This window comes from Salmo trutta, chromosome 13, assembly GCF_901001165.1.
Source record: "Salmo trutta chromosome 13, fSalTru1.1, whole genome shotgun sequence".
NCBI classification, from domain to species: Eukaryota; Metazoa; Chordata; class Actinopteri; order Salmoniformes; family Salmonidae; genus Salmo; species Salmo trutta.
Genome location: NC_042969.1, coordinates 11,412,521 through 11,427,038, shown reverse-complemented (window position 1 = coordinate 11,427,038; position 14,518 = coordinate 11,412,521). Strand labels below are relative to the sequence as shown.

The 14,518-nt window shown below is 45.2% G+C and overlaps 1 protein-coding gene across 1 annotated transcript; it reads right to left on the bottom strand.

Moving 5' to 3' along the window:
• Nucleotides 1-8,141: 8,141 nt before the first annotated feature.
• Nucleotides 8,142-14,036, bottom strand: LOC115205184 (zinc-binding protein A33). Its single transcript, XM_029770900.1, has 6 exons — nt 13,429-14,036; nt 12,296-12,391; nt 10,755-10,988; nt 10,448-10,470; nt 9,296-9,411; nt 8,142-9,067 (listed from the first exon to the last, which is right to left on the bottom strand). Exons 1-6 carry the CDS (start codon nt 13,939-13,941, stop codon nt 8,502-8,504), a joined length of 1,548 nt encoding a protein of 515 aa, XP_029626760.1. The 5' UTR covers nt 13,942-14,036; the 3' UTR covers nt 8,142-8,501.
• Between the last annotated feature and the right edge of the window lie 482 nt (nt 14,037-14,518).

Genomic DNA, 14,518 nt, shown 5'->3' with positions numbered 1-14,518 from the left:
ACAGATATGTAATTCCGCTAAAAGCATCTATAAATAACCTCTCTGCTCTTCCTCTCCAACTCTTCTTCCCATTCCAATTCCAGAACTGCACTTAGTCCAGTGGAGGCTGGTGGGAGGAGCTATAGGAGGACGGGCTCATTGTAAAGGCTGAAATTTGAAGGAATGGATCGGAGTCAAACGTGGTTTCCATGTGTTTGAAGTGTTTGATACCGTTCCATGTATTCCATTCCAACCATTACAATGAGCCTGTCCTCCTTTAGCTCCTCCCACCAGCCTCCACTGACTTAAGCCTCATACGATCGATTGTGAAGGTGCACAACTAAAATAGTTAATGGATAAATGGTGAGCATCACTCTCTCTCTCTATCAATCAGTTTCAGTTCACTAAATGAGGACTATAAAATACAACCTAGCCTTATATGGTTTGTTCTATTTCCTACATCTAAGTGTACATACATTTGAAGTTGGAAGTTTACATACACTTAGGTTGGAGTCATTAAAACTCGTTTTTCAACCACTCCACAAATTTCTTGTTAACAAACTATAGTTTTGGCAAGTCGGTTAGGACATCTACTTTGTGCATGACACAAGTAATTTTTCCAACAATTGTTTACAGACAGATTATTTCACTTATAATTCACTGTATCACAATTCCAGTGGGTCAGAAGTTTACATACACTAAGTTGACTGTGCCTTTAAACAGCTTGGAAAATTCCAGAAAATTATGTCATGGCTATAGAAGCTTATGATAGGCTAATTGACATCATTAGAGTCAATTGGAGGTGTACCTGTGGATGTATTTCAAGGCCTACTGTCACGGCTGTTCGAATGATCGGACCAACGCACAGCATGGTTGTGGTTCCACATACTTATATTTATTGTGAAACATTGCAAAACACCAAATACTTGAAAATACAAAAACAATAAACCGTGACGCAGAGAGGAAAACACACTACTCAAAAGATAATCACCCACAAACAGGAAGAGAAAAACCCCTACTTAAATTTGATCTCTAATCAGAGGCAACGAGGATCAGCTGCCTCCAATTAGAGATCAATCCAAACAATTCCAACATAGAAATTAAAAAACTAGAACCTAAACATAGAAATAGAAAACATAGAACAAACACCCCCTATCACATCCTGACCTACTCTACCATAGAAAATAACAACTTACTATGGTCAGGACGTGACACCTACCTTCAAACTCAGTGCCTCTTTGCTTGACATCATGGGAAAATCAAAAGAAATCAGCCAAGACCTCAGAAGAAGAATTGTAGACCTCCACAAGTCTGGTTCATCCTTGGGAGCAATTTCCAAACGCCTGAAGGTACCACATTTATCTGTACAAGCAATAGTACGCAAGTATAAACACCCTGGGACCACGCAGCCGTCATACCGCTCTGGAGATGAACGTACTTTTGTGCGAAAAGTGCAAATCAATCCCAGAACAACAGCAAAGGACCTTGTGAAGATGCTGGAGGAAACAGGTACAAAAGTATCTATATCCACAGTAAAACGAGTCCTATATCGACATAACCTGAAAGGCCTCTCAGCAAGGAAGAAGCCACTGCTCCAAAACCGCCATAAAATGCCAGACAATGGTTTGCAACTGCACATGGGGACAAAGATCGTACTTTTTGGAGAAATGTTCTCTGGTCTGATGAAACAAAAATAGAACTGTTTGGCTATTATGACCATCGTTATGTTTGGAGGAAAAAGTGGAACGCTTGCAAGCCGAAGAACACCATCCCAACCGTGAAGCACGGGGGTGGCAGCATCATGTTGTGGTGGGTGCTTTGCTGGAGGAGGGACTGGTGCACTTCACAATATAGATGACATCATGAGGATGGAAAATTATGTGGATATATTGAAGCAACATCTCAAGACATCAGTCAGGAAGTTAAAGCTTGGTCACAAATGGGTCTTCCAAATGGACAATGACCCCAAACATACTTCCAAAGTTGTGGCAAAATGGCTTAAGGACAACAAAGTCAAGGTATTAGAGTAGCCATCACAAAGCTGACCACAATCCTATTGAAGATTTGTGGGCAGAACTGAAAAAGCGTGTGCGAGCAAGGAGGCCTACAAACCTGACTCAGTTACACCAGCTCTGTCAGGAGGAATGGGCCAAAATTCACCTAACTTATTGTGGGAAGCTTGTGGATGGCTACCGGAAACGTTTGACCCAAGTTAAACAATTTAAAGGCAATGCTACCAAATACTAATTGAGTGTATGTAAACTTCTGACCAACTGGGAATGTGATGAAAGAAATAAAAGCTGAAATAAATCATTCTCTACATTTCACATTCTTAAAATAAAGTAGTGATCCTAACTTTGTGTGGTGATCTGAATTTTTACTAGGATTAAATGTCAGGAATTGTGAAAAACGGAGTTTAAATGTATTTGGCTAAGGTGTATGTAAACTTCCGACTTCAACTGTACTTTGGGCTGAATTCTGTGCCTTGTTATTTGTCATGTAATGTCTTTATGTTAGTCGTGTCTGCCATGTCTGTATGCTTAATCACACATGGAACATTTCCTAACAGATTGTAAAGTATTATATTTTATTGGCCCCACTGCTTTCTTGACCTCTGACCCCTCCATTCACCCCTCCTTTCTTAGCCATTATTAACCCCTTTCCGGCTGTAAGAGATAGTATGTACTATCTGTGATAGTATGCAAGCCGAAGGCTAAGCGTATGTTGCCAAACATTTCTCCAGTTCCTAATGAGTTTTCCATTAATCACTTTAAGGCTATCTTTCTCCCTCGTGCAGTCATTCATTATTGATGGGGGGAGCACAAACTCAGACTGGGGGAGAAAAGAGATCAATTATGGTTAAAACATCCAGAGAGACACTGGGGGTTTAAAATAGAGGGAAGTAGTTTAAGGTGTCAGGGGCCCTGAGAAAATAATTATGAGAGTTAGACAGGTAGTTCAAGGTGGTGGTGGGGGAGGGGGGGACCAAGTAGCAGGACCAAGTTCAGGAGTATCCAGAGGTGAGGTGATTTGGGCCTGATTTGGGCCTCTCTGATGGTTATGGGATCCAGGTTTAGTGGTGTGAGGCTCTGAATGACATTTATTAAACACTGGAAATGTCTCTGAAATGATACCCAAGGTTGTTTATTCTTCCAATCATGAAACAAAGTCCTCTCATTGATCCCAGAGATCTACCTGTAAGCCTATGACAAGATTTTACAGAGAATGAGAGATGGAGGGAAGAAAGGAGAGAGGGAGGTGAGGGATGGATGGATAAACAGTCATGCAAAACGGAAGGCTCGTGTTACTGCATGTAGATTAGCCTCGGAGTGATATCTCATTACAGATACTACAGACAGAGGAACTAGATGAACCTTCATAATTCATGTGTTTGTTAATTAAAGAAGGGATAGACAATGAACTCACGATGGGCCCGATTCAGACCTCAGATAAGTAGACTTAACATGGACTTAAGTCAAGGACTTAAGTTTTTTTTTTTACTTAAGTCCATGTTAAGTCAACTTATTTCTAGTCTGAATAGGAATTTATAATAGTTTAGTGCCCCTTCTGAGGATACAATAGTCTTTCCAGTACACAACACACTGACATCACGCACATAAACTCAACAAAAAAGGAAATGGCCCTTTTTCAAGACCCTGTCTTTCAATGATAATTCATAAAAAACTAAGTAACTTCACAGATCTTCGTTGTAAAGGGTTAAAACACTGTTTCCCATGCTTGTTCAATGAACCATAAAAAAATTATGAACATGCACCTGTGGAACGGTCGTTAAGACACTAACAGCTTACAGACGGTAGACAATTAAGGTCACAGTTATGAAAACTTAGAGGCCTTTCAACTGACTCTGAAAAACACCAAAAGAAAGATGCCCAGGGTCCCTGCTCATCTGCATGAACATGCCTTAGGCATGCTGAAAGGAGGCATGAGGACTGCAGATGTGGCCAGGGCAATAAATTGCAATGTGCGTACTGTGAGATGCCTAAGACAGCGCTACAGGGAGACAGGACGGACAGCTGATTGTCCTCGCAGTGGCAGATCACGTGTAACAACACCTGCACAGGATCAGTACATCCGAACATCACACCTACGGGACAGGTACAGGATGGCAACAACAACTGCCCGAGTTACACCAGGAACGCACAATCCCTCCATCAGTGCTGACTGTCCGCAATAGGCTGAGAGAGGCTGGACTGAGGGTTTGTAGGCCTGTTGTAAGGCAGGTCCTCACCAGACATCACCGGCAATAACGTCACCTATGGGCACAAACCCACCGTCTCTGGACCAGACAGGACTGGCAAAAACTGCTCTTCACTGACAAGTCGCGGTTTTGTCTCAACAGGGGTGATGGTCGGATTCGCGTTTATCGTCGAAGAATGAGCGTTACACCGAGGCCTATACTCTGGAGTGGGATCAATTTGGAGGTGGAGGGTCCATCGCGGTCTGGGGCAGTGTGTCACAGCATCATTGGACTGAGCTTGTTGTCATTGCAGGCAATCTCAACGCTGTGGGTTACAGTGAAGACATCCTACTCCCTCATGTGGTACCCTTCCTACAGGTTCATCCTGACATGACCCTCCAGCATGACAATGCCACCAGCCATACTGCTCGTTCTGTGCATGATTTCCTGCAAGACAGGAATGTCAGTGTTCTGCCACGGCCAACGAAGAGCCCGGATCTCAATCCCATTGAGCACGTCTGAGACCTGTTGGATCGGAGAGTGAGGGCTAGGGCCATTCCCCCCAGAAATGTCCGGGAACTTGCAGGTGTCTTGGTGGAAGAGTGGGGTAACATCTCACAGCAAGAACTGGCAAATCTGGTGCAGTCCATGAGGAGGAGATGCACTGCAGCTGGTGGCCACACCAGATACTGACTGTTACTTTTGATTTTGACCCCCCCTTTGTTCAGGGACACAGTATTCCATTTCTGTTAGTCACATGTCTGTGGAACTTGTTCAGTTTATGTCTCAGTTGTTGAATCTTATGTTCACACAAATATTTACACATGTTAAGTTTTCTGAAAATGAACACAGTTGACAGTGAGAGGACGTTTATTTTTTTGCTGAGTTTATGTGCGCGACTCTTGGCGACAGAGAGAAAGTCATCGCCATCTGCGCCCATTCAACAGTCTAGATTTATGTTTTTATTACTTCTAAACAAAATACATGTTTAGGGTTCTCTTACGCTTACAATTATGTTTTGATTCTCGCTTGAACGGTCGCTAAGATTATATTCGGTTGTGATCTTTGCAAAATAACTTTTTTGGATGCAACAGTTGTTAGCTAGAATGCTAACTCTAATTGATATAGGCTGTAGCAAAAGCTAGCCAAGAGCCATTTGGCTGGTTGGATTTGAAGTGTTTTTAAGTATTATGCAGTTGATTTACAATGATGACACAAACATTAAGCATGACATTCAAATAAGCCTTAAAATTCTATTATAATCCATAAGAACTTCCACTTGTTCTGATACCAACTTGTGCACATCGCCCTCGTGCAGCAATGTTTGAAAACACAGACAGGGGTATATAGCCTGTGTTATGTTGTAATAGACTTGTAATACCACATGTATAAATGATGTAATACACAAGCGTATACATGTCCAGCACCAAATATGGAAAGTATTTAACAGATTTCTTCTTTTTTCATATCGTACTGTGGTATAGGCTGGTAGCTCCTCGCGTATCAAGCTTAAAGTGTCAGAGATAGAAGGCTGAAACAATGTCTGGGTTATAATCCTAACACACAACACACACTTCCCGCTAATACACACCACACTCACCTGTTCCTGCTCACACACACAGTACACACAGAGACACACATGATCAGGTGGTCCTCTCTCAGTAACTCAGCCCCGCCTTGACCCTCTGCACTAATCTGAACCCCTTTCTGACCTGTTAGTTCTACCCAAAATAATTGATCAGGGATTATGGATTTTAATCAATGATTTCTTAAGTGCAGCTCTTAACCTTTTAAAGCTCATTCTCCTTTGTGGTCACCAGCGTGAGAATGAAGTATAGGGTGGACACGGTTTGAACGCCCTCCAGTGGACTGAAAGAGAACAACAGTCTTAATGCACCAGAGTCAAGTTCCAACGGCAGCCAGACAGTTCAATATCTGCATGTTCCCGAACAACAATTTGTGCGATCGATCTGTAGAACGACTACATTGTGGAGGTAATGCGACGCATTTTTATTATCGATGACACAAGATGACGCCGACAGACACAGTCACCCTGTTACTCGCTCCTAGACGTTGTCAGTCATCACTAGCCAGCCTCCGGCCCAGGGCCCTGCCATGAACCTAAGACACTGTTACTAGCTGGCTACCACCCGGTACTCTACCCTGCACCTTAGAGACTACTGCCCTATGTACATAGAGTCATTGAGCACTGGTCACTTTAATAATGTTTACAAACGGTTTAACCCACTTTATATGTATGCTGAACAAAAATATAAAACACAACATGCAACAATTTCAAAATGTTTGCTGAGTTACAGTTCATATAAGGAAATCAGTCAATTAAAAATAAATTCATTAGGCCCTAATCTATGGATTTCACATGACTGGGCAGGGGAGCAGCTATGGGTGGGCCTGGTGTGTCTATACACACCATTATACTGTATATAATGGTGTGTATAGACAGTATGGACAGTATATGAATAGAAAAGGTGTGTACAGCAGTATTTATATTGGATGAGCCATGACTAGAATACAGTATATACATATAAAGTGGGTAAAACAGTTTGTAAACATCATTAAAGTGACCAGTGTTGAATGACTCTATATACATAGGGCAGCCGTCTCTAAGGTGCAGGGTGGAGTACTGGGTGGTACCTGGCAAGAACAGTGACTAAGGCTAATGGTGACTGTTTAACAGTCTGATGGCCTGGAGATAAAAGCTGTTTATCAGTCTCTCGGTCCCAGCTTTAATCTGCCTGTACAGTCTCCACCTTCTAGACGGTAGCGGGGTGAACAGGCCGTGGCTCAGGTGGCTGAGGTTCTTGATGATCTTCTTGGCCTTCCTGTGACACCTGGTGCTGTAGGAAGTCTAGGATCCAGTTGCTCCAGGTCTCTGAGCTTAGTGATGAGCTTGGCGGGCATTATGGTGTTGAAGGCTGAGCTGTAGTCGATGAACAGCCTTCTTACATGGGTATTTCTCTTGTCCAGGGCTGTATGCAGTGTAATGGCAATTGCGTCGTCCGTCGATCTGTTGGGGCGGTATGCGAATTGTAGTGGATCTAGGGTGCCGGGTAAGGTGATATGATCCTTACCTAGCCTCTCAAAGCATTTCACAATGACAGAAGTGAGTGCTACGGGGCGACAAGTCATTTAATTAGTTCAGTTACCTTCGCTTTCTTGGGTACAGGAACAAGGGTGGACATCTTGAAGAGAGTGGGGACAACAGACTGGAATATGGAGAGATGTAATGTCTGTAAACACTCCAGCCAGTTTGTCTGCACATGCTATGAGGACACGGCTTGGGATGCCGTCTGGGCCGGCAACCTTGGCCGGCAACGCTTAAATGTCTTACACACATCGGCCACGGAGAACGAGAGCACACAGTCCCCGTGAGCGTCAAGGGCCTGCGTCGGTGGCTCGATGTTGTTTTCCTGGAAGCGGGCGAAGGTGTTTAGCTAGTCCGAAAGCGAGGTGTCGTGTCCGCGGCGTGGCTGGCTTTCCCTTTATAATTTGTGATTATCATCTCATCTTTGAGCTGTTGAATTGCGACCATAGCTGGTCTCTTTATAGACGTCCATGTACCCAGTCACCTTGTCGTGGTTAAATGCGGTGGTTCGCGCCTTCAGTTTTGCGCGAATGCTGCCATCTATCTGCGGTTTTGGTTTGGATAAGTTCTAGTCGTCACAGTGGGAACAACATCCTTAATGCACTTCCTGATGAATCTAGTCACCGAAGTGTATACGTCGATACTATTCTCAAAGGCGACTGGGAACATTTTCCAGTCTGCGTGATCAAAACAATCTTGAAGCATAGATTCTGATTGGTCACACCAACAGACCTTACCACAGGTGCTTCTTGCTTAAGTTTCTGCATATAGGTGGGGAGGAGCAGAATGGAGGCGTGATCTGATTTGCCGATGTATATACTCCCGTTATTAAAATGTAAAATACACTGTAAAACACTGTCATCTTACTATATATACACTTTATATAAATATAGTACGAAATTGTAATTTCAATCTTTGGCCATGTCCATTTGTAAGGAAAAGAATGTCATGTTTAAGGTGCTTTTCAATTAGTTTTTCCATGTTGCTTCCTTCAGAGTCCTCTGGCATGTGCTCTCTTTAAACACAAAACACCCATATATTCCATGGAAACATATTTACAGGAAATGTTCATAAATGACAAAACCGTGAACAATAGTCAAGTGTTAGCACATTAGTGAATAGGATGATGACATTGCAGTTTCTCTCACAGGTTCTCTACATTGTTCTACTTTCTTGTCTTTGGTTCTCAGTGTTCTCTGACAGTTCTTAACAGGTCTCTCATACCTCCAGGTCCGGGCTAATAATAATAAGAGGGTCACGGTTTCTCCCTTTGATGATTGGCCAGGGGTTGAAGTAGGGGAACACCGGCTCTGTGAACGTGGCGTCGGAGAACGTGAACAGGTGACTCATATCCCCTGCGTCGTAAAACGCCACCACACCCCTCCCGTAGTCAAGGTACACCCCTACCCTCCTGGGGGGTCGAGGGGGGTGCAACAGGCTCTCCTCGTGGTTGGTGCAGGCCTCGTACTCGCTCCCTCCCCGCCCCTCTCTTAACACCAGGGTCCAGAAGCCGTCGTCGGGACACAGGCTAATCTCATCCTTCCTGTTGACCGAGGCGGCCGCCACCCCCAGCCCCCAGGCCGTCTTGGTGCCCACCTCAACCACCCAGTAGTGTTGCCCTGAGGTGAGGGCCTGGCTTCCTAGGACAATGTTGTAGCGCGTGAAGCGCTCAGGGTTGTTGGGCAGGTTGGGCTGGATGTCCCCGACACTGACCTGGGTGCAGCACGTGGACACCCACAGCCTGGGGTAGGCGGTGTCTGGGTTTAGAGTCACCGCTGTCACACCTGGGGAAGAGACAGAGGAATTGAAATACGATAGAAAGGACAGGCTGTATGCGGTCAACATACTGGTGTGGTTGGATACTGTCAGGTGACAGTCAGGCTTGATAGAATGCAATCAGATGGATCCTGTGGTGGAATGTTGTCAGATATGTGAGAGCTGTGGTCTAATGGAGTCAAGTGTCGACCATACGTGGTCCGGTGTGGTCTAACTCAATTTTGCTGTGGTTGTACCTGGCTGAAGGACAGCGTTCATCCTCCTCCAGGTGCGGTACTGCAGTGGTCCCAGGAACTCCCCCTCCGGCAGATCCACACACACCTCCGGGGGTCGCTCAAACATAACCTCCGCTCTGAGAGAGAGAGACGGAGGAAGAGAGAGGGAGTTTTTTTTTCCAGAGTTCCCAGTTGTCTTGAACGCACTGAAGTCTGAGATTTTCGAGCGCCCAATTGTTTTGAACACAGCCTTAGTCCCAGCGGAGGGAGGGAGAGAGCAGCAGAGAGTCCGCCTCTCCCGGTCCCTGCTCTCTCCTTCCTTTCCACCGGTGCGACTGACCAGAGAGGGGACACCGTCATCCACCTGATGGTGAAACTCGAGTCGCACCGCATCTGCCTCAATCATGCACAAATTCATGTTGTTCCTAACAACAGAGAATGTGAAATATTCCTAGATGTTAAAATAGACAGACGAGCTGCTAATAATAATAAAAATGCAGGGCTATCAATAGGTCTTCACTTGGCTACTCATTCATTGCAGCTGCAGCGCAAGAGGAAGTACGGAAAAGCGTGTTTTATGTTTTGTAATAGTGTTGAATAAAACCAGTGTTGACAGTGCTGAATATTGTTGTTTACATGAACTCACTCATTAATTTGCTGTATTCTTTGACAGTCTCTCTCTGGTCATGGTTTTAAAAGTTATTGAATCTTATGTAGGCTAGTATCAAACTTTGCTGTGGACGGGGTCATGGACGTTCTCGCTATCCGATTGGCCAACGCAGTAGCCGTACTCAATTTAGCCACAGATCTCCCGGTCTGGCAAGTTTGTCTTTTCAGACAAATTAAATGGTTCAGAATGGGAACACTTTGCCTACCCGGTGCGCAGGGCTTCTGAATCAAGTGCACCTACTGCCAACAGCGCAACACAAATATTTTAAAAAAGGATCGCAAGCCTTTATCATTGGCTTTTCCTTAAAAATGTTTGGTGATCGACTAGGAATGCCTTGAAGATCGTCCGGTTGGCGACCACTGCCTTACAGTATGAATAAATAATATTGAAAAAGTGCGAGGGACTTTTTTCACATGATTTTTTTAATCATGTGAAGTCATGTGGATATTGCACAGCTCTATGAACTGTAGCATCAGATAAGAACCATGGATTCTTTTACTTACCCTCCGATAAAATCCTTGATTCCCTGAAAGAAAGAATAACAACGATGAGGCCCTGCTGAGAAATCCACACACTCATCTCCTCAAAAACCCTCTACTTTATTATGAATTTTTCTTCAACCCTTTCTGTTTTTGTTTTCACTCTCCCTCTATTTCTTTACCCCCCCCCCACCCTTAAACCCTCTCCCTTCCTCCTCTACAATCTATATTTTCTCCCTTTTTTCCCTCTATCCATTACAGTCCCTTTCTCTTTCCCCCTCTCTCCACTCCTTTCCCCTCCCTCCCTCCCTCCTCTCCTCTCTCATCTCACCCGGAGTTGTGCTGGGTTCTCATTCTCTCGGAGTTTGACGCGGAGCTGGTCGGCAGTTTGCTCTAACTGGCCAATTTGCTCTGTTGTGTGTTTGACGACCTCCTCCAATTGGTTGAGCCTCTTTTCCTTCTCCCGCTGCAGTCTCTCCTTCACTCTCTCCTCCTCCTGGAGAAGGAACTCCCTCAGGCGTCCAAACTCTGCACTCACCTGCTCCTCTATGTCCCCAGCATGCTCCTAACGTAGGGAAGGACAGAGAAAAATAGAAACTTTACAGACTGGGTCGGAATCCATCTTTAGAGACTGTGTTAGCCCACTGAGCTTTAGTCAAGGGGTTAGCTCTGGGAGCGAACACAAGCTTGTTTTTATTTTATTTCAACTTTAAAGGATACAAATAAGTCAATTAAGAAGAAATTCTTATTTACAATGACAGGCTGTCAAAAGACGGCGACAGCAGTGATATAAAACAATGCAAAAAACAAAGACATCACGAGACACAATGAGACAGACACACGGCAACAGCACATTCAGTGATAATGGAGGCAGGAGATAAACACATTGATTCAAATCTCATGATTCAAATCTCATGATTCAAATCTCATGATTCAAATCTCAAGTTCTCAGAAACGGTCACTTGTCACATGAACACCTAACCATCTCCGTTGAATAGAAGACACACACACACACACAGCAACATGCAGACACACAGTAACGCACACAAACATTTGCCACATCGGTCACGTGGTCGCTAGATCGTTGACACACATCCTTGCTCATACCCACTTCCTGTTCCCCACAGAGAGACAGAGGGAAGTGAAAGAACAAGTGATTGGAGGAGAGAAAGTGTTTCAGCGTGTGACAGGCACAGACACACAGGGCATGCCTCCTTAATGGGGTCCCGGTGTCTGTGCTGTGCTCATCTTAAACGCAGGCCTCCACCGACATCGTACACATTCGGTATCTACCTCGCACGCACACACTGTAGAGCCCGAACATTTCATATTCACCTCACAAAGCCTTGTGAGGTGAAGCCTGTGTCAGAACAGAGGGGGAGAGGCCTGGGACAATCCTACCTTTTATCATTGATCTTATCAGTACTAACTAAGGCATGTATTTTACGTAATTCTGTGTGTGTTTACATTAGGGGTGTGATAATGTGTGTGTGTGTGTGTGTGCACTGTGCCTGAGAGAAAGAATGGGTAATCCCGAAATCAGAGTCCTAATCTCAGTGTCATTGTGCATTAAAAACACTCACAACAGTCCAATGACGTTACACCTGTAACAACATAATCACATTGACAAACCCTGTATAATTAAACTCATTTGAATGTGCCTGGGTGAGACAATGCACTGGACTGTTGACTGGCCACTAGAAATGTTTCAGGGATGATGGGCACTGTAAACGAGAAGCCTCTCGCTGACAGCATGCACACACACACGCACACGCACACACACACACACACCCGCACACACACACACACACACACACACACCCGCACACAAACCCGCACACACACACACACACACACAGTCTGTCAGTATACCTTGATGAGCATGATCTTGTTGTTGGTCTGGACCTGATAGAGAGAAGCCTGTTCAGTCTGGATCATTACTCTCTCCAGGGCTATGGACAGCTTGTCCTGCAGAAGAGGAAGAAGAAAAACAGGTCACACACACACACACACACACACACACACACACACACACACACACACACACACACACACACACACACACCCGCACACACACACACACACACACACACACACACACACCACACACACACACACACACACACACACGCACACACACCCGCACACACACACACACACACACACCCGCACACACACACACACACACACACACCCGCACACACACACACACACACACACACACACACACACACACACACACACACACACACACACACACACCCGCACACACACACACACACACACACACCCGCACACACACACACACACACACACACACACACACACACACACACACACACACACACACACACACACAGCTTGAAGTTATGTGAGTTGAACTGATAAAGTTTTTTCCGTTATACAGAGATTCATTGAATTACACCCATGTCAATTTAAGATGTACTGTTTTGGATCCTTTGTAGTCTGACAACAAGCTTAATGTGACTCATATGACCAGAGGGCCTTTCCAACCAACTGGCTTCATTTTAACAAGTTACCCAAATGAACCCCCCGAAAGTTACAATGTAGATGGGTAAGATTTGTGAAAACAGTGTGGTGACTGAGGTATGCCACCAAATATCCAAAGCAAATATAAAAGGTTAAATATGTCTGGGAAGGAAGGCCTGACACCAGCAAGCCGAATTCCTCTCGAGCTCCAAGTATAGGCTACATCAACACTGACTTGAGTGTCTGCTTATGTCTCGCACTCCAGCATTAATAATAAAGACTCAATTATCTTGGGTCCACATTTATCTTACAAGACTTATTCAAATATCTTACTGAATAGTAACTTTGTGAACTTTGCTCAGTTTGAGATTTGTGGACAGGTTCTGCCACAATTTATCCATTCCAATACGTCAGGTCCCTGTGACATTGATGTAGGAACCCGGCTAACTTATATGTATTCCAAACACCTACATAGGTAGATACATAAATACAGAATAGTGTTCTGAAAGTGTTACCTTGTAGTTCTCGAACGCCTCGTTGATGGGGATGACATTGTGCGTCTTGTGGTCTCGGGACATCCCGCACACCAGGCAGATCGCAAGCTGATCATCCTCACAGAATAGCTTCAACTTCTCCTCGTGCTCCTCGCACAGGTCTGACTCGAGGCGCTGAGAAAAATCGGTGAAACTAAACCCGGAGCAGGGCATAATGCCCCCCTGTTGCCGTTCTTCAGTATCCTCCTGTGAGCTCTCCTGGTCCCCGGGTTTCCCATCCATGGCTCGAGCTCTCCTCACGCTGTCCACGACGTTACACAGAAGCGAGTTGGGGCGCAGCTTCGGAGCGCATGACTTTCGGCACTTCGGGCAGGTCGGGTGTTCATCGCACTTGGCCTCCCAGCACTGCGTAATGCACACGCGACAGAAGTGGTGTCCGCACTCGAGGATCACCGGCTCACGGAAGAGCTCGAGGCACACTGGACAGGTGAGCTCGCTATGGAGCTCCTCAAGCGTGCTGGCGTCAGTAGCCATTCCGAGCCGTCTGCATACCGAAAGGATAGGGGGTTGCGCTCAGAAAGTAGCTGACTGCTGCACAGGAAAAAGTTCACTCTTCCGTATGTGAGAGGGCGACAAGGGTGCGGTCTGTCTGAGACAGTAGAGTGCAAATCAAATCAAAAACGTTTATTGGTCGCGTACACAGTTTTGCGTGTGCAGCGAAATGCTTGTTTCGAGATCCAACAATGCAGAAATATCGAGCAATACAATAACAATACACACATAATCCAAAATAAATGAAGATATATCAGAATGAGCAACGTCAGAGTCCCGAATATAAATACATACATACTCAGTTTATTAGGTACACCCCCCTGTAGCCATGAAGGGATGCACCCGGTCAACAACAATGTTCATATATACGAGGTCCTTGATGATCTTCTTGGCCTTCCTGGGACATCGGGTGGTGTAGGTGTCTTGGAGGGCAGGGATTGTGCCCCCGATAACGCGTTGTGCAGACCACACCACCCTCTGGAGAGCCCTGCAGTTGCGGGCAGTGCAGTTGCAGTACCAGGCGGTGATACAGCCCGACAGAATGCTCTCGATGCTGCAT